The sequence below is a fragment of the Alexandromys fortis genome, unplaced genomic scaffold (assembly GCF_014885135.2).
Source record: "Alexandromys fortis isolate MF-2015 unplaced genomic scaffold, M_Fortis_MF-2015_v1.1 scaffold_44, whole genome shotgun sequence".
NCBI lineage: Eukaryota > Metazoa > Chordata > Mammalia > Rodentia > Cricetidae > Alexandromys > Alexandromys fortis.
Window position 1 is genome coordinate 1,110,818 of NW_026067921.1, and position 24,009 is coordinate 1,134,826.

Here is a 24,009-nt window from a genome sequence, read left to right on the forward strand (position 1 = left end):
GGTATTGAACGCCTCCAACGCAAGACGCAGCCCAGGGAGCACTCGGGCAGCTGGAAGTCGGTCCAGGAGGCTTTTGGTGGGGACTTCTCCCTGAACTGGTTCAACCCTTTCACCAGACCTTGTCAACCCGTGATCCCCATTGACAAGGGCTTGGTCCGGCAAGTGTCGTCTCTGTCAGACATGGACAATATGGAGACCACTGAGAGCCAATTGGAGGAGACAAAAGACAGGGACTCTGTGGAGGTGCTGGATGAATAGAGGCTGCCAAGAATAATACACCAACAGCAGCTGCTGGCCCGATTGCACCCCCAGCTCCCAGGGCTCGTTCAGGCATTCCCGTGGGGTTACCAACTCTCTCTCAGGGTGGGGTGTGGGTAGAGAAGAGTAGGGACTTTCTCTGAGTTCCTCTTAGCAGCGTGTGCCAAAAGGGATGGTTGGGGACCATTCTCCAGGCCTGGGAAGGCTGCCTAGTCTCTGCCCAGCAAGGGAAATGATGACCAGAATGTCCGGGGGGCGGGGAGGGAGCCGCTTCTTCTAAAGGGCTGTCTTGGGGATGCTGAGGGCCTTGGGGAAGGATACTGACATCAGGGATGACCAACCTGAAAGGCTAGAGAGACTAGCCATTCCTGGGGAAGGGATTCCTTGTCTGGCTACTGGACCTGCCCTTGGGGCTTGAGCTTGGGCTTGGTTGAAAGAGCACCCCACCCACTTGAATGCATGCACATGTGCAGAACCTGTGCAGAAGGAAATGAGCCTGAGTTATGACAGTCACCCAAAATTAGTTCCCATCCTATAGATAACTGGACTCCTTTCTGAGACAACAATGGAGCCAGCCTTTCTGTGGCCACAAGTTTGCATTCATGTATTGGGCTCCTGGAAAAAGTCTAGTAAGACACGGGAACAGGTACACCCAGAAATGGTTACCTCTGCATTTTAGAACAGTTCCCAGGATGGTGCCTCAGACAGCTGTGTGGCTGGACATGAGGTACATGCCTTTATTCCAGCGTTTGGGGCAGGCAGCCCAGCCTGGGCTGCAGAGCTCCAGGCTACATAGAGAAACCCCATGTTAAAAACAAAAGAAAACTGCATGGTGGCTAGGACATGCAGACCGCTGGGTGCCTGGGTCTGGGCAGCCCCCTGCACTCCCCAGTCTATTGCCATGGTTGCGGAAGCAGCAGCTTTTGCATCTAAACAGATAGTTTCAAGAAGCACACCAGCTCCCCGACTCAGACCTTGAACCATTCCCAAGTGTTGCCTGCTCCAGCCCCGGCGGAGGATTCTGTATTACATCCCTTCTTCCATGTCCTGGACCTGTGGCCTTATGCATGAGTCAGGCTTTTCAGTTGTTTTGTTTTGTTTTGAGATAGCGTTTCTCTGTAGCTTTGGAGGCTGTCCTGAAACTAGCTCTTGTAGACCAGGCTAGCCTCGAAATCACAGACATTTGCCTGCCTCAGCCTCCCCAGTGCTGGGATTAAAGGCAAGCGCCACCACTGCCTGACAGAGTCGGTATTATTTGAGGACACTGAGAAAGGAAGGTTGTGGGGGGCCGAGGGCCGAGCAGTGGTCTTATTCCTGGGCAGTCCCTGGAGGGTGGAGTTCCGTCAGATCCCACGGTTCACCCCACAGAGTAGCAACAGGGATCCAGCATTAACAACTGTACCCTACCCCACCCTGCTGCAGGTGCATTTCTTCTGAGCAGATGTGTTTTAACGTTTATCTCTACTAACATCCTAGCCCAAGTTGGCTTTACTGCTGATACTGTTTGGAGAGAGTGGTCCTCTGGCTGCAGGAGTCCTAACCCCTGGATGACCTATCAGAGACTCCACACCAAGGAGAAAGAAGGGCTAGTGACTGGGTCCCCAACAAGCAGCAGTTTTAAAAAGGAAGGAGCTGTAGAGTCGTTGTCTGTGCTGAGTCCATGCGCTCTGGGGCTGAAGCCCATCTTCCCTGAAGCCAGCTTGACTAGCAGCACAGCTTCCTCCCAGCCCCACAGCCGTCGGTTTCCAGAGTACTCCACTAGAAGAGCTGAGGTGGGCAGGCATCTGCTCCCACAGGTTTAGAGCTAGCTCCTCCTCCTTCCTCAGCAAGCCCATTATCATGTTAGGGCCTCAGCTGCATCTCTCCCAAGGAGAGATGGACAGCCAGGATCATGTAGGCAGCAGTCTGCTCAGTCTTGAGTCTTGTGCCTTCCCACCAGGACAGACACAGTGGCCTTCTCTCCTTGGTGATTCCTGAGAGTCTGCTCAGTAGCGCAGCTGATAAGAGGAGGCCCAGTGTTTCTGGGAGGGAGACGGGCTACACACCTGCCTCTTGTCTGAGTAAAAGCTCTCTGATCTACCTCTGTAGTTAGAGGTGCCTGTTTTTAGCAACCTAAAGCCCTAGACAGCATCCTTCCTCTCAGGCCCAACAAGTGTCATACAGACATTAACAGTGGCTTCATGGGATTACTAACTGGTCACCCCACAAGTACATGCCAGACACCTGCTGCATCCCAGGGAGGTGGACAGATACACAGAAGGAATCAGGACTGAGGTTTTCTAGTTCTGAACAAATGAAGGTGAGATGCTGACAGTGCTCTGGCTAGTTTTCTGTCAGTTTGGCACAGGCTAAAGTCAGTTGAGGAAATGCCTCCGTAAGACTGGCCTATAAGTGCCAGGCGGTGGTGATGCGTGGTTTTTTTTTTTTTCCTCATCCCAGCACTTGGGAGGAAGAGACAGGGTGATCTCAGTGAGACCGAGACCAGTTTGGTCTACAAAGCGAGCTCCAGGACAGCTAGGACTGTTAAACAGAGAAACCCTCTCAAAAAAACATAACCTGTAAGCAAGTATGTAATATATTTTCTTGATTGATGACTGATGTAGGAGGACCTGGCCCGTTGTGGGTGCTGCCACTCTGGTGATAATTTTGTTTGTGCTCTAACAAATAAAGCTTGCCTGGAGATGAGAATGCCGAACCAGCCGCTAGTTAACCATAGAGACCGGGCAGTGGAGGCACACGACTTTACTCCCAGCACCAGGGCGGAGGAAACAGGAAGTGATATGGCTGCTTAGAGAGAGATGCTCAGCCCCTTTCAGGCTGAGGACCTGGCTGGGCATGACGTGGCTGTCTCTGGCTTGCTCCTTTGTCTCTCTGATCTTTCAACATATACCCCCATATCTGACCCTGGGTTTTTATTATTAAGACCAACTAGAATTCACTACACCACCCCTGGGCTGGTGGTCCTGATCGTATGAGACAAGAGATGGGCAAACCTTGAGGAGCAAGCCAGTAAGCAGCACTGCTCTGGCCTCCAGGCTCCTGCCCTGAGTGCCCTCAGAAACTGAGCGCTACCCGAAGTTAGATGGCATCAGCTCTCTCCTCCCCAGGTTGCATTTGGTCAGTGTTTTATCAGACAAAGTGTCCTCGGAATACACAAATACCCCTCATTCGGTCTACTGCGCCTCTCTGGAGTATATGTCCACTTAGAAGTTGTAGCCCTTGACCGAGGCTGGCCATCATGAAGACAGCCCAGACCAAGGAGATCAACGTGAAGTTCAGAGGCAATGGCTCCCCCAGGTTTGTTAAGCAGCATGCTGACATAACAGGAAAATTCACTCAGGAGGACACAGCCATCTTAAAGTCAGCAGTTTAATTCAAAGCATAGTGATCATCGAGAAGATCCCTCGAGGGCAGAGCAGAACTCAGACTCCAGTGAGCAGAGCAGATGTTACCAGTGGCCATAGACTCCTCCTTGGAGGGGATACAGGCTGTGGGGTCTCCTCCCCTGTCCCACCCAGAGGCAAGAGGGCCTCACGCCAGCGTGGGCCTGCTTCTGAGAGGACAGAGCCTTGGGATGAGCATGTAGAGCCAGGACCAGCTCCAGGATGCTTTCCTGTAGGGGTCTTAGCTCACCTCTAGGCACCCCTGGACCTGACAGAATCCGATGCCCAAATGGAAGATGCCTCCAGCACTTCAGCTGCACTGAATAGCAGCTCTGGGTTCTGTCTATGGGTCTAAACCCAGATGACAGTTGCTGTCTTCTGAGGCCGTGACTCCTCAATGTGTGTTTAAGATGTCTGTGATGTATACTCAAAGCTGCAGAGAGGAGCCCTGGTCCCATGGAGCTACTGCCTGAGATTACACTGGCCCTTGAGCTCTGTCTTTTGCTGGGCTGGCTCTTGAATCTGCCCTCCTCTGAGTAATTAAATCCAATCATCCCTGACCTGAACACTAAATACAATTTAGGAAATGGTAACATGCTTAGCAGAGGCTCAGAGCCAATCAGGGCTCTTGCCTCCATCTCCATGGTCTCAGCTGGGCTACTTGGTGATGAGAATGATCTTCTCGGCATGAACCTCCTTCACTTGTCTGGAAGTAAACTTGACAATAAATTTCTTGGGTCCACTTTTCACTGGGGTGCACTTCATTTGGAAAGTGATGGACTGTCCAGGTGGCACTGTCCTAGAAAATTCAAATGCACACAGAATCAGCAAAGATGCCACAGAAGAAAAGTGCATTGCATGAAAAACCAGGCATCTGGTTCCGGGACAGCTCTTGGAAAAGCACAGTGATGCTCCGGAGCCCAGTAAAGTGGGCCTCCACCTGGAGTGTAGCCGTTTGTCTGAGCTGCCAGACAGACGGCTGGAATGCCTCTCCAGTTAGCCGTCACAAACCCTCCTGGGTGTCCTCAGGAACACAGTTCCTGGTGGATCTACAAGGTGTTCTCTAACCCTAGGGACTCAAGATGGCATTACCTGAGAGTGTGTTGGACTCGGAGCCCCCTTCACCCAAACTGCTGAACTGATCTGTTCTTTAACAACGTTCCCGGGTGATCTGTGTGTCTGTGAAGGGTTAGGAAACCCTCGTCTCAGAATAACAATGTTCCCAAGTGATCTGTATGTCTGTGAAGGGTTAGGAAACCCTCGTCTCAGAATAACAATGTTCCCAGGTGATCTGTGTGTCTGTGAAGGGTTAGGAAACCCTAGTCTCAGAATAACAGGAGACTGCTGGGATTTACCTGGGAGATCTAGACACTTGGTGTGAAACAGACCCGAGGAATCTTTGAGTTAAAATCCTGTACTGGGTATGTTGGCAAACCAAGATCAATCTCTAGTTCCTCAGACAGAAAACAGTGAGAAGCATCCCCTGCACCAAGGCAACAAAGGCTCCAACTAGGAGTGTGCCCCTTACAAAGAGGACACGTGGATGCGTGGGAACTTAGACTACATCCCGGCAAGGCCATTTGTTTGGCACAGCACAGTTCCAGTTTAAATCCCAAATCACGGTGATTCAAATGTCCTATGTTAGAGAAACAGAAGAAAGCTGCCTTCATACAGCACTGCACACTTCCCAGTACAGCCATTCAAACAGCACAGCATCACTGACAAAGACACATGACACAGTCCAGAGACCGAGGTATAAGTGGGGATTACCTGTGTTATTGACATTTCATTGATAAATTATTTGGCAAAATTGGGGCTCTGGATTATTCTATCCCAAAATTAATATTCACAGTAATAATTATGTAAATAGAGCCAAAAATTGCAGAAAATTTATACTATTTCTCCTTTTTGTTTGGTTGATTTTTTTCACATTTTTTTATTTATTTTTACTTAAAAATTTCCACTTCCTCCTCTCCTCCCATTCCCTCCCCCTCCCCAATTTTTTTTTTTTTTTTTTTTTTGAGACAAGAGTTTCTCTGTGTAACCCTGGCTATCCTGGAATTAGCTCTGTAGACCTGGCTGGCCTCAAACACAGAGCTCTGCCTGCCTCTGCCTCCTGAGTGCTGGGATTAAAGGTGTGCTCCACCACCACCTGCAACTATTCCTATATTCTTGCTTATGACATGAAATTCAGTATCCACAGAGAAGATTAACAAAGGCATGCTAGAACTTTAAACAGCCTAGGCTGGGGAATATAGTTCTGTGGGAGAGCACTTGCCTTTCATGCACAAGGCCTGCGCTCAGTTTCCAGGACAGCACCTCAGCAAACAAGACTGTGCAGAGGTGGTGCATGCCTTTAATCCCAGCACAGGAGGCAGAGGCAAACGCATCTCCATGGGTTCAAGGCCAGCTTGGCCAATATAGTGTGAGACTGTCTCAAGATAAATAACCTACAAGCTAATTACACCCCTATTCTTCCTGAGTAAAGGCTGCACTCGGGTTAATAAGAAAAGTAATGACTCCATAGGGGTAAACGGGCAAAGGAAACGAATTATAGCAGAGACTTAAGACACGGGGATGCTTTGACATTTCTGTAGAACAATCAGATTGACAAGAAGCAGAAAGGCCTACCACTGGCAGAACACTAGTGTGGTCTTTTCTGTGATTTGGTACCAGCAATGTGTGTCTGCATTTTTACTGAATCTCATGCTGAAAGTTTACGTCTCCGAAGGAGGGCACATGTGAGAGACCCATTATAGCATCTGTCCCGTGAGAACAATTTGGGTGAACTCACCCTTGATCCCAGGACTGCATGTTCGAGAGGGCCAGGCTTTCCACGGAGAACCTGATGTTAGTCAGAGGGATGGGCAGGGTGTTCTTGAAGGTGCAGGTGATGAGAAGTGGCCAGTTGACCTTGCCTGTGTCCGGCATCTGTTAAGAGTGGGGAGTGGAGGAAAGGCAGGCGTGACGAGCTGCAGATGAGAGCGTAGATGGCAGCTGGAGTGTCAGTAGGTCTGCGCTCCCTTGGAAGGCTCTGTGGAGAACCTGGTCCACCTGGGTCTCTCTGAGATTCCGTGTATTTGCACATGTTTACCTCTTTAGTTTTGTCAGACATATTTTGAAGGAACTCGAGTACTAACTAGAATTTTAGTTCCTCCAATCATATTTTGAAGGAACTATGAAGCTACATAGTTCATGGTAGCCAGAGGTCCTGGTGTGAGCTACATCCTGATCTCATCCAGCTAATCAGGATGCCCCTTTGCCCAGGCTCAGGGGCTGAACAGCTGTTAGAGCCCCAAGCTATGGTATGGACATCCGTCCTCCCTCGCCAATGACCCAAAATTCCAAGTTGCGTCACAGGACAGCCTGGAGAAACACATCCAAAAACAGACTGTGTTCATCCCTCAGAATCTGTTCCGCCCCTCATTTGTCCAAAGCCAGAACACTTGGAACTCACGCGTGCCCTGCCATACTGTTCTGGCTGGACCCTCTCCCTCAGAGCCCCATCTCCCCTGCCCAGGGTTTGGTCTCCTTCCAGAAGCAATGCCTGCTCCCCACTCAAACCATGTGCTAGCTACATCCAATCACAGTATAGATGTACTAACTAGAATTTTAGTTCCTCCAATCACAGTATAGATGTACTAACTAGAATTTTAGTAAAGGAAAGTAGAGTGCCCACTTCTAGGACATCTGAAGCTCCGACCACACATGCCTGGCTCCAGAGACAAGTGTTCTCTGATGCCTACAGATACCTGTGGAGCCACCTCAGGAGGAGGATGGGAGTGAGACCCCCAAGAGAAACCTATTTTAATTATGTTATCTGTATGAATGTTTTGGTTACATGTATGTATTAGACCATATGCATACCTAGTACCCACAGAAGTCAGAAGAAGGCATCAGAAGGCATCAGATTCCCTTAGACTGGAGTTAAAGGTGGCTGTGAACCATTACGTATGTGATGGAAACCGAACCTGGTTCCTCTGTAACAATGCTCTTAACCTGAGTCATTGCTCCAGCCCCTCATTTTGGGGGAGGGTTTGAGACAGGGTTCCTCTATGTAGCCCTGGCTGTCCTGGAACTTGCTCTGTAGACCAGGCTAGCCTCAAACAGAGATCCACCTGCCTCTGCCTCCCGAGTGCTGCAATTAAAGGTGTGCATCACCACCGCCCAGCTAGAAATTCTGGATGATTGGGCCATGGTGAGTGGGCTGAACCTGCTTCAAGCAGAGTGGATCCCGGGAAGCATGCGGTTCTGCTTCACTGAGCAGGGGCCAGGCCTGAGCCCCACCTCGGCCAAGGATGAGTCTCTGACTCAACCATACTGCCACAGAAATGTCAAAACAGTCTCCAGAGGTGGCCATATCCTCGGCCTGAGAAGTCCCAAGGGAGGTACCCTGCTGAGTTGTAAACATGATGAACCCTGGGAGAGGCCAGGGCCACCAAGGAAGGACTCTAGGGCAATGGGATTTCATCTGTGTTTTAATAGATAAAGCTTGCCTGAAGACCAGAGAGTAAAACAGTCCCACTGGTCAGCCTTACAGACCAGGAAGTGGTGACACACACCTTCAATCCCAGTAGCCATATTACTTTGCCATAGAAACCAGGTAGTAGTGGTGCACACCTGATGTGGGAGTGTCATATATCAATCTGTTGATTTCATTGGTTAAGCAATAAAGGAACTCCTTGGCCCTGATAGGTTAAAAGATAGATGGGAGGAGGAAACAGAATAGAATTCTGGGCGGAAGAGGAAGTGAGGTCAGACTCTGCTCTGCTCCCGGACAGACCCGACAGCTCTGCTAGAGCAGAGACGCCATGCCATCCCAGGCAGATGCACGCAATGAAGCTCCTCCAACCCAGGATGGATGTAGGCTAGAATCTTCCCGGTAAGCGCACCTTGGGGTGCTTACACACATCATTAGAAATGGGCTAGTCCAGGTGCGAGAATTAGCCCGTAAGGGTTGGAGTTCACCGGCCAAGCAGTTCTTAAATGAATACAGTTTGTGTGTTGTTATTTCGGGCATGAGCTAGCCAAGCGGCTAGGGTGTTGGGGATGCAGCCCCGCCACTCTTATTTCAACACACACCTTTAATCCCAGCGCTAGAGAGGAGTATAAAACAGGAGGAGACCGCCCTCAGACAGTCTTGTTCTGAGGAGGATTCCTGGAGGCAGTTTGGACTGAGGTAGAGATAAGAGCCAGTGGTTGGCGGTTTTGCTTTTTGGTCTTCAGGCAAGCTTTATTTATTAAATACAAATAAAATATCACTATGGAGAGCCTCTTATATAAGCTGCTTTTGACTCCCACTTGCCTGGGAGTTGGTCTGGCACCAGCTTTATCACACCCCACACTGGAGGTGGGCCCATGGCAAGACTTGTACTTCACTGGCTTGTATCCAAAACACTTAGACACGCAAGAAGCTGATGGCAGGGATCGCTTCTGGTAAAGGAGCTGAGCATCTGAGGAGGACGGGAAGAAATTTTTATCATGCCAATTGCATCTTTAGAATTTTGTGCTGTTAACAGGTAGTCCTCATTTTTAAGAAATTTAAATCCAGTTAGCCAAAAATAGAGAAAAGAAGCTGCTTGACACATCCCTTCTCAGAAATGCCTGTGTGAAAAACGATGTGCCGTTTTCCTTAGGGATGCAGTTGGCGCAGTGGTCAGTCAACCAGGGGACACAAAGGCCCTGAGCTCTGCCCCTTCCCTGGCCTGCAGGCAGCTCACCTCAACAGAGAAGGCGGGGTACAGGAACGACAGGGTCGTGTCGGTAGCCACCTTGTCGCCAGTCTCCACTATTTCTGTGATGATGAACCCTTTGATGACCACCTCATCGTCAACCATGCCCAGTTTGTAGATGTAGGAGTTGGCGTCCATGCTGAGAACCACCTCTGACTCTGTGAAAGAGCAGGGAAGAGAGGAGAGGTGAGTTCTTGGCAAACATAGGGTTAGATTAACTCAGGACAGAGCCGCTTGGCCTTAGAGGAGTCCTGACCTCTCTTTGGAGAGCCTGCATCTAGGGATCAAGTGGACTTGATGATTTACTGAGCTCTCCAGGCCCATTCTGGGCCCCCATTGTCAGGGTAGTCTGCTCACGCTGAGGGTAACACAGCCCACTGATAGAATAGTAATTCCAAACAAAATTTCTACTGTTGCAGAGACTGGGCAACACCATTAGCACCCTTAACGTGCTAGATTCCTGGTGCTCTGATCTATGTGTGGTAGACCCCAGACTCCCGGCGCTCTGATCTATGTGGTAGACCCCAGACTCCCGGCGCTCACTCTGATCTATGTGGTAGACCCCAGGCTCCCGGCACTCACTCTGATCTATGTGTGCTAGACCCCAGACTCCTGGCGCTCACTCTGATCTATGTGGTAGACCCCAGACTCCCGGCGCTCACTCTGATCTATGTGTGCTAGACCCCAGACTCCTGGCGCTCACTCTGATCTATGTGTGGTAGACCCCAGACTCCTGGCGCTCACTCTGATCTATGTGGCCCATTTTTTTTCTACTATGCCAGGATTTCTTATCACCACCAAATGTAGTGCTCAATAAATGCTGTGTCTATTCAAACAGAAGAGTATGGGAATAATCACAGAGAAGAAAGAGACATGAGATGACAGGGATCCTGGTCTCTCCGGGGCCCGAGGCTCTGGTACCTTGACCTTGGATCTGCACCGTCCTCTGGATGATTCCTAGGTTTGTCTTCTGGCTGCCTGTATATGTCTGTAGGTCGAGGGAGCACGAAATGTTGACATTCTGTGGTGTGGCCGTTTTCCTTTTCAACACTAGGGTCAAAGTGACAGGATAGCCTAGCTCCACAGAATTCTGGAGGACATGGATCTGAAGCATGCTGTTCACTGGCCGACGGCCGGGTTTGTCCTCATCCGGGTGCTTACCGGCGGCCTTTTCCATGGCCTTCCTCTCCTCTGGGGAGCCTGCAGAGACACGGGACATTTCCTGAGGACACCTCTCTAAGGGGAACCGAATGTCTGAGCACACCCTTGGGGGCTGAGAGAGCTTTCCCTTGTTCTGGTTTGAATTTTTTTATCAACTTGACACAAGCCAGAGTCATCTGGGAAGAGGGGACGTCAGTTGAGACAATGGCTCCATCTCATTGGTCCATGGACAAGTCTGCGAGGCATTTTATTAATTAATGACTGATTTAGAAAGATCTATACCACTGTAGGTTTAAAACCTCTGGGAAAACAGACCTGGGTTGTATAAGAAAAGTTGAGTAAGACACGAGAAGCGAACCAGTAAGATGTGTTCCTCCATGACTTCTGCGTCAGTGGGTACCTCGAGTCCCTGCCTTGGCCTCTCTCAGTGGACTGCTGTGCAGCATATATATACCAAAATCAACCCTTTCCTTTCTAAGTTGCTATGATCTTTATCACAGCAATAGAAACAAATTCAACAGAATTTGGTACCAGGAGTGGGGTATTACTGTGACAAACATGACCATGTTGTTTTGGGGAAGGTTATGGGAGGACTTTGGGACACTGGTCTGGAAAAGCTGTTGAGTGTTCAAAGGTCAGTGGGCGCTGTTCTGTGGGAGCTGGGAAAATACAAATGTTGAGAGCAGTGGAGACAATGGGATCCTGGCTTGAAAAGTTTCAAGAGAATCTTGAGAGCCCCTTAAAGAATTGTAGGGATAAGCCCTCCCCTTGGGGGCGGGCTGCCCTCAGGCGTATGTTTACTGATATATATTGTGCTGCGCGCTCCCTTCCGCTCTCTCCTGTTTCCGCTGGCTACTTCGCTGGAACCTTGGTTTTGTGAGTCTGGTTTTGTTATTAAATTTGTTTAAATATCAATTACTGGTGATTTATTAATCCGACCGCTGCAAAGAATCTATGAGAGCCATCAGACTCTGAGTATCTGGCCAGCTGGAGTTGAAGAATCAGCTGTGCACTTGCGAGGAAAAGGCAGGCAGATCTCTTTGAGGGTAGCCTGGTGTATACAGAAAGTTCTAGCCCAGACCCTGTTTCACACACCCAAAAGAAAGGGCAGCTGATAATCAAGAAACCAGTACCACTAGAGTGAAACCTTCATGAGACAATTGGTTACTGGTTAGCCAGAGTTGAGGAATCAGATTTCATGAAGAGACCAGCATCACTGAGGTGAAATCTTCTGGGAGAATTTCCTCCTCGTCAGCACCCAGGAACTGTGGTTTAGAAAGGACTAAGGCTGCACCTCATGCTAGCTGCTAAACTTGGTAGTGTATGCTTCCCAGGTGGTGCTGGTTTTAAAGGCATGAAGATATCATTGGGTATCACCTGAAGCATGGCACTGTGAAAAGCCAGGAGAGATCACTGATAAAGGTACAGCCATGGAGACCCAGCATATCGGAAATACAAAGACCATGGAATGACCACCAAGGGCAGAGGCAGGTGTGGCATGGACCTAACTTGAGCTTAGGAGACGAGCTATTTGTGCTGCAGGTGGCAGAGACCCAAAAGCGGAGCCGGGGGCCCCTTGGGAGTCCAGAGGACAGGGAGTCAGTCTCAGATGTAAAGCACTGGGTATTTCACACTGAATGTTTAATTTTGTATTTGATTGGATTTGACTGTAACTATGCTCTGGGTCTCCCCTCTTGGAATAAGAAATATGTAACTCATGTTTTTATTTTACAGGAGCCCACAGTTAAGAGGCTTTGGATATCTTAAAGAGACTGAATTTTAAAAGACTTTAGGACTTTTAGAATGTTTTTATATTGTGATATCGATATTAATATAAGATCTTAGGGATAAGCAAGACAGGAAAGGGTATTGTTTCATAGTGTTGCATTTCTGTGTCAAGTTGACAAGTAGTCAGTTGTCCTGGTTAGATATTTTTGTGAACTTGACACAAAGCAGGAAGAGAGAACTTCAATTGAGAAAATGTTTCCATTTGATCAGCCCATAGGCATTTTCTTGATAATGATCAATGTGGGAGGGGCCTGTACCACTGTGGATCTGACACCCCAGCAGGTATGTCTGGGTTATATAAGAAAGCAGGTTGAGTAAGACTTGAGGAACAGTCAGCAGTCTTCCTCTGTGGCTTCTGACTCAGTTCCTGCCTTGAATTCCTGCTTTGGGTTCCTTCAATGGACTATGACCTGGGATGAGTAAGCCAAATAAACCTTTCTTCACAAGTTTCTTTTCTTTTCTTCTTCTTCTTTTTTTTTTTTTGTTTGTTTGTTTTTGTTTTTGTTTTTCAAAACAGGGTTTCTCTGTGTAACAGCCGGGGCTGTCCTGGAACTAGCTCTTGTAAACCAGGCTGGCTTCGAACTCACAGAGCTCTGCCTGCCTCTGCCTTCCCAGTGCTGGGATTAAAGGTGTTTGCCACCACTGCCTGGCCCAAGCTGCTTTCCATCATGGTCTTTATCACATCAACAGAAACTAAACTAAGACACCCACTGACTAGGACTATGGAGGCTCCCAGGAGCTACAGATTCACACTGAGAACTACCCAAGGCCGCGTGCTGGGGACTTGTCATAAGTGGTTGGCAGCAGAAAGACCAGAGCACCCTAGTCTCCTAAAAAGCTGTGGGAACACAAGCAAAGAGTTACTCCACCTCCAACCTACCTAGGAATCTTGACATCAAACTAAGGATAATTAATCACAATAACACACTGAGCCAGGCATGGTGACTCATACCTGTAATCCCAGCAGCACTTGGAAACCTGAGGCAGGAGAATTGCCATGACTTCAAACCAGCCTGGACAACAGAGTGAGTTGGAGGAATTCAGAAGGCATGAGGTGATCCTATTGCCTCCCCTCCTCCCAGACCCTTGGTCACCTGGAAAACCAGCAGTGCTGGTCACAGTGAAGTCAGAAGCCTCTTTCAGTCTGGAGCATACCTACAACCTCATCACACGGACTTTATGTTCCTCTGACTTCTAGGACAGCTCCCTGGAAATGTCCACTCATAGAGCTCACCGTTACTTGAGCAGACTCGGCTCACAACCAACAGACTCTTTCCTGGTGTGCTTATTTGAAAGACAGTTTTACAAACCTGAAGAGAAGCTAGGAAAGGAAAAAGACAAGCAAGCTGTGCCTCTCATCTTGAGGCTCTGTGCAAACGAGGCTGAAGTGCAGCACCAAGTCCTGCAGAAGGGCACAGCCCCCGAGTGGGCACAGCCCCCGAGTGGACACAGACCCCAAGTGGACACAGCCTGAGTGGGCACAGCCCCTGAGTGGGTACAGCACCTGCGTGGGCACAGCCCCCGAGTGGGCATAGCCTGAGTGGGCACAGTCCCCGAGTGGGCACAGCCCCCAAGTGGGCACAGCACCTGCGTGGGCACAGCCCCCGAGTGGGCACAGCCCCAAGTCCTGCAGAAGGGCACAGCCCCTGCATGGACACAGCTCCCCAGCCAAGGCGAGTTTGTGTAGGTATCCCAGACGACCAAGGCTGCAGCACACTGGTCCCCAGCTGCTCATGAGGCGAATAGGAGAAGTCAGAGGCTTCCCATGATGAAAACAGACTGCACAGAGGTCTTCAGGGAGACAGTGCACAGCACACAGTCTGTTCTCCAGACTGCCACGGTGTATCCTCCAAGCTTATCACTTTCAGCAAGAAATGCCCTCCGCCCAAAGGAAAACCAGGCCCTGCAGAAGCCTGATTTGGAACTTACTAGAGAAAAACTTTAAGTTCTCTATTTTAAATATAGTCAGAGGGGCTACTCCAAGTTTGGTGACCTGAGTTCAATCCTCAGGACTCACATGGCGGAATGTCCTCTGACTTCCACATGCACACCACATACACTGTGTTGTGTTCACACACATGCACACCACATACACTGTGGTATGTTCACACACCACACATGCACACCACATACACTGTGGTGTGTTTACACACATGCACACCACATACACTGTGGTGTGCTCACACACAAATGCACACCACATACACAAAGTTAAATAAGTGCAAAACCATTGTAGATATATTCAAGGAACTGAAGGGACAGAGAGCACAGCAGTAGCTCACCAAGCAGAGACTATCAATACAGAACATGTAATAGTCTAAGTCACTAACAGCTTAGAGACTGCACAGGAAACCATCAGATTTGAGGTTAGGGTCATGAATTATCCAGGCTTCAAGGCAGAAGGAAAAGGTACAAGGAAAAAGTACACTGAACTCTCTCTCTCCCTCTCTGAGGCAGCCCTCGCTCTGATTGTGAACACAGCAAGGCCAGACACAGGAGGAGCTACTGTCTCGGGATGCAGGCAACACCAGGACAACCTCTGAAGCCCCATCTCTTCTGCTCGCCTCCCTCAGGCTGTGCTCTAGGGAACACCTCACCACATCTGGAGCCTCTTCCTTGAGACCACCTGTTCCCACTATTGGTGGCTGAGGAACAGAAACTGCATGTGCAGCATCAGAAACCCCATGGCATACAGGCTATAATTCTCCAGGCAGCCTGGCTTGGTGGAATCTGGGTAGATTTACTGCACAGTGGGACAGACACGGGAGGCAGAGACTGACCTGAGCCTGAGGTACAATTCTGTCAGAGTGCTTGCCTAGTGTGCATAAAACCCTGGTTTCCGGCTCTAGTACTCTAAAAAACAAAGCCCTGGACCAGGGATGATGGCCCACACCTTTAATCCAGCACTCAGGAGGCAGACTCAGGTGGCTCTCTGTGAGTTCAAGGCTAGTCTGGTTCTCACAGTAGGTTCCAGACCAGCCAGAACTACATAGTGTGACTGTCTCCAAAGGAAAACAAAGTCCTGACTCAGCGGCTTTGAAGATGGGTGAATCTAAGCCAATAAGAATATAAGAACATCTCTGAATTCCATGTCCTGGGCATTTTTACCAGTGGATTGTCAAGAAGATGGCCCTTCTCTAAGCTGTACTGTCTAATTTGATAGTAATAATGATAGCCTATACATAGTTTTGATGGGTTAAAACAAATACAAGGATGTGCTTCACAGCGAACCAAGGAGCTCCACCTGAGGAGCTGCTCAGGTTAACCGGTAAAAGGAAATCACCTGAGTCCAGGATGGCTCTAATTCTCTTAATGCTGAAAAGAGGCAGTCACGTGCCTCTAGCTAAAACAAAGCTTCAGGGTGTTGAAGGGACTGCCACCTGGCTAGTTTATGCCCCAAAATAACAACACACAAATTGTATTCTTTTAAACACTGCTTGGCCCATTTCTATTAATGTGTGTAGCACCACGAGCAGGAAGATTCTAGCCTACGTCCATCCTGGGTCAGAGCTTCATCATGTCTGTCCTGGAGAGGATCAGCCTGACATCTGAGCTCACTTCCTCTTCCTCCCAGCATTCTGTTCTGTTTACTCCACCCACCTATGTTCTAACCTATCAGGCCAAGCAGTTTCTTTATTAATTAACCAATGACCTTCCTCCATCATCAGGGTAGACCAGATGCCTTGCTAATAGTTTTAAGATAACCCCAGAAAACAAGCCGGAGCTCACAAGGACACACCGTGAGCTGCCTGACTCATTGGGCTGGGGTGGAACATACAATATAGATCGATTGCTACTAGCTCCTCTTGCTGGGTCTGGGTGATGACCAAAGGGGAGGGTGAATTCCTTATACTCGTTTTTGCCCTCACTCTCCTGACACAAAAAATTATTGATGAGTGGGTATGTACCCTAAAGATTTAAAGTAGAACTGACTGATTCCTTTTCAATAATAAAAGTTTAGGATTGTGATTCCTTTAAGCTTCCTTATAAACTGTATGGTGGTGGCACAGGCCTTTTAATACCAGCACCCAGGAGGCAGAGGCAGGCAGATCTCTATGAGTTCGAGGTCAGCCTGGTCTACAGAGCAAGTTCCAGGACAGGCTCCAAAGCTACAGAGAAACCCTGTCTTGAACTCCCCCATCACCACCAAAAGAGACTCCTTATAAGATTACCTTTCAAGATAAGTAATAAAGTAATTGGCCCTTTCTTTGTAATGGCAAATGCAGCCGGCCAGTAAAAGCCCTGACATGAGTAGCTTGCCTGCCCACACAGTTAATCTATAACAAATTGCTAAAAACAAATCTGCAACAAATAAATGTGCATGGGTTCTTGGGATAGTTTGTTTCTCACCTGTAGTGTGAGGGATATGGAAAACATGCTGTTTTTTCTTTCCTGTGTGTTTTGTATTCATTGTAATCATTCACTTGAAAAGCAGAAAACCACATTGTAATTCCTACATTGCCTGAAAGACTTTGTTGGGATATATAAGCTGTAGAAAAAAGTATACAGCAGAAAGAACGTAGAAAGAACACAAGAGAACAAGGAAGAAAGCCATCGAGACTGTGTAAGAGTGTTCCTTCACTAAGACCCCTCAGACAGACAAGCTTAGCTTAGGCTGACTGGTTGGATTCCTTTCAAAGCCCTGTGCTGCTGGAGGCTGACCCCCCAGACAGCAGTACAGTTCCCTTACCCGAACCTCCAGGTGTGTGCCACCACACCCGGCTATATCCTGCCCTGGACTGGACAAACTGTGAGTCATGCCAAGCCTGCCCCAGGACAGTCACCCTCATCTCACCCGGCTTGGGGTACCGTCACATTCTTGCCAAAGCGCACATGGTCAGGCTGTGGTGACAGGAACCCTATGGCCAACGATGTCCTAGATTTCTCCCCTCAGGTCCCTGCGCAGCTACCTTCCGGGAACTTGTACTGCAAGGTGATATCTTCGCGCTTGTTCTCGCCCACCATCTTGGTGCTGATGTTCTTGCCGATGCTCGCAGTCTCCACGGCGATAAGGACGTTCTTCTCCCTGCCTTGGTTCTGCTTCACCAGCCAGATGAACTTGTCACCGTTGACCTCAGTGAAGACAAACTTGGTGTCGTACTGGATTTCAACCTTCCCCAGGCGGATGGCGCTCAGTGGAGAAGGCCCGGTGCGGAAGCCTCCTGAGGGGAAGGAAGAGAGGATGGTTGCTGGGGTCTGTCCCCTAAGTCCATCACAGCAAGAGTAAGAAATCCCACCCACTCAGGGAAGAGACAGGGGCTTCCCAGGCAGCCTGACTGCTATCTACCACTAAGAACACAGCCCAGCTTAGAACTGAAATGTCCAGGAATTCTGAGGTCCAGAGGGAAGGAGCCATGCCTCTATTTCCATTCATCCCAGAACATTGCCTGTTTCTGTATGGCCCCTGTACCTTCATTTCCTGAATATTGGGTATAAAGGTAGTACTGACCTCATAAAGTCATCAAACATCAAAAATCAAACAAAGCAGTATACAATGGCACTTCCCCTCACCAGCCGTCACTACTGACCTGAACTGATAATGCTGCCTTCTAGCTCTGACATAGGAGCAGAGAGGTCTCCTTGACCATCACTAACAACTTAGGAAGCATTAGTCTTTCGGCTTTTCATTGTACAGATTGGTTTGATTTTGCACTGTTGCTCTCAACACTGGTCTTGCCATTTCCTTGTTTTATTTAAACCTTCAATACACAAGACTCCTCCCCTAGCCTCTCAAAAGCAGCCAACCCTGCAATTCAGCGTAGTGAGCTAAGACTCAGAACAGCGCTTCTATCTAACACTCTTGCTTCTAACATGCAGAAGGCATGCACACTCTGCCATCACCTTATCGACAGTGAGAATAGACAGGTGGTCTTCCAAAGCCCTTCCCCCTGGGCACAAGGCTTCTGCTACTTCCCAGGTAGGTGGCGACTGTCGTCCCCACCCTGGCAGAGACAACTGGGACCCCAGGGAAAGGACCCCTTGCTAAGCACCTTTCAGCACAGGCAGTGTGGGGAGGTGAGGAACAGCAGATCTCTGGAGGCCCCTGGCTGGCGCCATCAGGAGCTGTGAGGCTGTGACCCTGCCTTAGGGAGCCTTTGGGACACGCTGGTTGGAATAATACAGGCACCAAAATATTTACATTGTAATCTGAATGCCTTTGGTGACTGAGCCTCTGCCTCTGAGTACCCCTCCTCTATCCACACTATTCCCTCCATCTGGGTGATGACCTTGCTCCTGGAAGGGCTAAAGAAGTCCCCTGCAAGGGCCTGTGTCCTGTGGAGGTCAGGGTCCCACTGGGATGTGAAAGAGATTTAAGGATGACAGTGTAGATGAAATCTATAAGTCTGAGGCTACATAAAACAAGCTGGAAATGTTTTCTTTTCGAGGCTGGTTCCCTTTGAGCATTAGCCAGAAACAGTCACACACTCTTAAAGGGCTTTCTCCTTTATTAATCTTTTAAGTGTGCAGGTCAGTTTCTCACTGGTAAGACATATTAACCCTGTAACAAATCCACAAGATTTCCTGTGTAACCTCAGACCAGACTTCATCTGCCCAGACACTCCCCAAGCTCCTTCCCACCCAGAACCAGATACAGGTAACCAGCCAGCTGGGACGCTCCCACTCCATCTGGGGCTTTGTGGTCAGCTGCTCAGGGACCTGTGGCTAAGAGTCCCATTCACTGTACCTTCCTGAGCCTGGGTTTGCCAAACGCAGACAGTGACCAAACTCACTTTAAAGATGAGCTGTGGGCTAGTGAGATACGAAGTAGCCAACGGCACTTGCTAAGCCTGGCAGCCTTAATCCAACCCTTCGTACCCATGTGATGGAAGGGGAGAACCGACTCTCACAACCTGTCCTCTGGCCTTCACGTGTATACCATGATGCACGTGTGTGCACACACAAACACGTGAAAAGGTGAGCTATGGGCTGTACACCCAGGAAGCGCCTGCACTTACTGCTATATCATGTGACTGTCACTTGTGTCCTCTTTATAAGGCCTTGCTCAGTGTGAGTGTCGCCACACAAGACCCCAGACACGGCCTCCATCCCCAGCTCCTCCTGAGCCCCTTACAAACTCACCCTCGCTGATCTCCTGTGGTGTAGCATCCAGGACCTGCCAGCCATCATGGCCCTGGGGTAGATCCTGTCTTTTCATCCAGGCATCTGTCCACACGTGGAAATTCCTGTGGCAGTGGAAATGAGCCAGCCATGCAGTTAGAGCCCTCTAAGGTTCTGGAGAGGGGGACCTTTGTCAACAAAGGCTAGGACAGTGGGGAGAGCCGTATGGAGAGCAGAGCTTAGAGCAGACAGGCAGTGGGGGAGAAGCCCCTGAGACCCAAAGACCCCCAATCGCTAGCCTCTGCTGAATGAATGGGCAAACAACTGTAAACCTTTTCTCCACTCAAAAGGATTCTGATTTTATTGATGAATAATTTTATAGCTTTATAGCTGGACAGTATTCCATATTCTTGCCTTTTTGTTTATTTGTTTTTGAGACATGGTTTCTCTGGGTAGCCCTGGCTGTTCTGGAACTCATACTCTGTAGACCAGGCTGGTCTTGAACTCAGAGATCCACCTGCCTCTGACTCCCCAGTGCTGGGATTAAAGGTGTGAGCCACCACTGTCCAGCTATTCTTGCTATTTTTAGGACAGTTACACCATATGGATTAACAGAGCTTGGTGTCTCCAACACTTGTGCCAAAGTGAAAGACTTGGCACATCCAGCTGTGGGAGACATGACCCCAAACCTCCAGACATCCTAGTTCCCTTAAAATCCCTGTGCTTTTAGCCTGCAAGGTGCTGCGCACTGGGTCAGAGAGCAGAGAAGACAGTGCCCCTGGTTGACTAGAAGTGCCAGTTACATCAGTGTAGCAGACAGCACCTGTCTCAGTCTCCAGGGCTGGAGGCCAGAAGTAAAGACCAGTTCTCAGTCTTTGCCTCCATGGGGGCAGAGGCTGCAGCCCAGGGGTCTTCATGTTTAACAAGCCTTCCCAGGAGTTCTGGGTCACACAATGAGGTTGACTCTACAAACTGGGTTTCTGGAGTTGACACTGCTCCCAACCTGAACCAGTCGACAGAGGAGGCTGAAAGCCCACAGGAGAACAGAGGAGGAACCTAGCCAGCCAGGAGGGAGCCTACCAGACAGAGTCTTTGGTGAGATGTGTAATTGTCTTGCCCGATTCATCCAGGTAGATGTCTACTATGAGGTTCTTCCCCGTATCATGGGCTGACTCAAAGTTAGTCACGCTGCGAGCCGGGATGCCCACTGCTCTCAGTGCTGAAATGAGCCCAGACAGGATGGTCAGCTTCTGCAGGGGCTGAGCGGCCCCTGCCCCGGCTGCCGCCTACCTGTGGTCAGGATCCCAGAGAAAACCCAGCACTGGCCAAAGCACACAGGCTCCTTGGTGATGAAGTGCTGCTGCAGGATGGGCACGCTGCTGGTCCACACGTAGGGGGCGGTGCCTTTGCTGTAGTCTCCCGACCAGTTCCCCACCAGCACACCGTTATTCACGGCACACATCTGACACAGGACGGAGCGGTGTTAACGTGTGTGCTCCCCACACCCCAGTCTGTCAGGACAAGGAGAGCACACAGGAGGAACAAGGGACACGCTCAAGACTAGCCTTGATTACATAAGGAGACCTAGTCTCCCCTTCTGTATTCCTTCAGAGAAGCCACCCCTCACTGAGCAAGGGTAAAAAGTCAGAGAAGAGCATCTCTCATAACATGAAAAGGCCGCGATGCCCACGTGAGACTTCAGGGTGCAAATGCAGAGGCGGGGTGACTTTCCGGCACATAGACACTGCTTGTCAGGACACCTGTGAGTACAGACTGACACATGACATACCTAACGGCAAAAGGAAATCAGGCTATAAATGTAGCAAGGTGATTAGAAACATAAGGGCACACGGGCATCTTAAATCCTAACGGGACAATCAGGCCCAGCACCGTATCACACACCTTCATCTGGACCCCGAGGTGAAGGACAGCTAATGTCGTAATGGTGATCTGTCACCTGAGCGTCTGGTACGGACAAGGGAACTGCCTGACCCAGGGATCTCTGCTCAGCTCTGCTCCTACTGCCAATATAGTCTACTTAAATCGCTGTCAGTCTGGACCCTGTCCTGCTTTTCACCCGGCTGCTTCCACTGTCCCACACCTCATTTCTGCAGCCTCCCTCGCTTGACCCTAAGGCTTGGCTCAGTCCTGTAATCCCACAGCGCTCTCTCTCTCTCTCTCTCACACACACACACACACACACACAGCAGAGATCCTTCTTGCATCCCCATCAGCTTCTCTGCCTCTTTGAACTCCTTGGATTCTGTTGCAGTTTCTGTGATCCTTCTGTGACCATTCTATAACTTACATCTGTACATACATACATTCACACATGCATACACACATGTAGGTATATTTACTATGTGATGTGTAATCCAAGAGTGAATATTAGTAAGACTGAAATAAAAGCCTCGGCTGACAAATCAGGGTTTCTCGATACACTGCTGCTAAGAAAGTTAGCATAGCATAGCAGCACGACGTAGCGCGTGACTTTGCTGCTAGCAATGAATTCTTATGACGCGCACTCATGACAGTGTTCATCCCAGCTGCACCCAGGTTTACAGGGAGGGCGAGACCCTCGAATATTTACACCATCTTGTAGACTGGAAAAGCCATTTCCTACGATCAACTTAGAAGTGGCAAAGTTGGCCTTCTGAACTCAAATTTGAGAACCTGTTCTCAGAAGGACAATGGCAGACAACACATCCCTTGACAGTTTTAACTGCTCAGCCACAGCTCTCTGTGAGCTTCATGGAGAGCAGCTTAGTGTCTGCAGGAAAACCTAACTCGGCTGAGCGGGTGTTGATGGACCACAACAGCATTTACTGTGTAGACTTCTGGGAGCCTGGAGGTGGAGTCTGGCTTCTCCACATACCATGGTGCAGATGGTCCTGGACACAATCACCGGGCTCTGCAGTTCACTGGGCTCCAGATGGGTCAGCAGGGAGAAGCAGCATTTCAGGATGTGCTTCTCAAACTGTCGTGGAGATAGAGAGAGAGGCGTCAGGATTCTTTCCTGTGGCAGACACTAACCAACCCCATCTGATTTGTATTTCCTTGAAGGATAACTCATCTCCAAAGTAAGGGAAATTGCCCACGGTCTCCCAAAGATCCTCCACACTCTGCAGTAGAAGCCACCAAGCAGTCAGACACATGACAACAGTTAGTACATCCAAAGGCTCACAGAGCACAACTACTGAAAAGACAAACATGGGGCTGGGAAGATGGCTCAGTGGGTAAATGCACACATATATAGAGGATACAAAGAGGTTTTAGAACCACGAGGGAAATCCTTTGGTAATCAAGTTAAATCAATGAAACAAGCTGCCAAACTGTGCACAAGAAATGTCATCTCAACTTGGTTAGCATTGGTCATAAAAAGTGGACGAGGGTGGTGATGGACATGATTCGGTGGCTGAGAGCACTCGTTGCTCTTGCAGAGGACCTGGATTTAATTCCTGCACCCACATGGTGGCTCATAGCCAGTTCCAGAAAACCGAATGTCCTCTTCTGGCTTCCACGGGCACCAGGCAAGTACACAGTGCACAGACGTACACAGGCAAAAGAACATAAGATAAATAAATATCTTAAAAATAAAGACTAGGAGCCGGGCGATGATGGCGCACGCCTTTAATCCCAGCACTCAGGAGGCAGAGGCAGGCGGATCTCTGTGAGTTCGAGACCAGCCTGGTCTACAGAGCTAGTTCCAGGACAGGCTCCAAAGCCACAGAGAAACCCTGTCTCGAAAAAAACAAAAAAATTTAAATAAATAAAGACTAGGTTAGGCAGTTTGCTTTCGTGGGAAAAGCACCTGTGCTTGATCCTCAAGCTCTACCCATGGAGAGAGCTGACTCTTGAGAGTAGGTCCTGACCTCCACACACGGGGCCGCATGTGTGCTTGTAGGGCCACAGGTCCAAGCCCACTTCCAGGCTTGAAAACCTACCAAATCCCACCAATGCCTGAGCCTCAAAACCCACCAATCCCTAGGCTTGGCTTGAAATCCCACTAATCCCCACCCTGGAAATCCCCACCTTGGAAAACTCCATCCCCAGGAAACCCCGTGTAAGTCTGTCTCCTTGGTGTCCTGTTGCTTCTCGCCCAAGCAAACGCAGTCACCCGCTTGTGTCTCGCCCGATAAATCTCCTGTGTGAAGTTTTTTTGTGTGCTGTGACTTTGTGGTATTCCCTGGCTCCCGACCGCCAGGATACCCTTCCCTTCAGGGCTACAACACTTGCATTGGAACCCCCCCCACACACACACACACAGCTGCAACACCTCCATTGGGGAAGCCTTTCCCCTGGAACTGCAACACTTACAGTGCCTCACAATAAATGTAAACAAGCGTTTAAGAGAATGAAGTGCTCTAAACTGCAGCGTCTTCACCACGGAAAGCTGACATTTTGTTTTATGTACTGTAGTTTCTTCTTTGTTCTTCCTCCTCCCCACCCGCCGATTGTTGAAGGTCTTTTTGTTTTTGTTGTTTTATTGAGCCAGGGTCTGTGTAGCCTTGGCTCTCCGGGAACCTGCTGTATAGAACAGACTAGCTCCATTCTCATGGAGATCCACCTGCCTCTGCTTCCCGAGTGCTGGGATTGCAGGCTTTGGCTACTATGCCTGGCTCACACTG

General features: G+C 49.4%; 2 protein-coding genes across 4 annotated transcripts in view; one reads left to right on the plus strand and one right to left on the minus strand.

Moving 5' to 3' along the window:
* Zdhhc3 (zinc finger DHHC-type palmitoyltransferase 3) overlaps nucleotides 1-2,794 on the plus strand; it is a 44,786-nt gene extending 41,992 nt beyond the window's left edge. For both annotated transcript variants that reach the window (XM_050141681.1, XM_050141683.1), the window contains one exon: nucleotides 1-2,794. In XM_050141681.1, the coding sequence (XP_049997638.1) occupies nucleotides 1-258 (258 nt within the window). In that variant the 3' untranslated portion in view covers nucleotides 259-2,794.
* Tgm4 (transglutaminase 4) overlaps nucleotides 2,658-24,009 on the minus strand; it is a 27,271-nt gene continuing 5,919 nt past the window's right edge. For both annotated transcript variants that reach the window (XM_050141679.1, XM_050141680.1), the window contains 9 exons: nucleotides 22,257-22,358; nucleotides 20,672-20,843; nucleotides 20,462-20,600; nucleotides 19,403-19,506; nucleotides 17,233-17,484; nucleotides 10,295-10,573; nucleotides 9,362-9,531; nucleotides 6,436-6,572; nucleotides 2,658-4,440 (listed from right to left, as the gene is read on the minus strand). In XM_050141679.1, coding sequence (XP_049997636.1) covers nucleotides 4,299-4,440; nucleotides 6,436-6,572; nucleotides 9,362-9,531; nucleotides 10,295-10,573; nucleotides 17,233-17,484; nucleotides 19,403-19,506; nucleotides 20,462-20,600; nucleotides 20,672-20,843; nucleotides 22,257-22,358 — 1,497 coding nt within the window. In that variant the 3' untranslated portion in view covers nucleotides 2,658-4,298. The remainder of the gene's footprint in view (nucleotides 4,441-6,435; nucleotides 6,573-9,361; nucleotides 9,532-10,294; nucleotides 10,574-17,232; nucleotides 17,485-19,402; nucleotides 19,507-20,461; nucleotides 20,601-20,671; nucleotides 20,844-22,256; nucleotides 22,359-24,009) is intronic.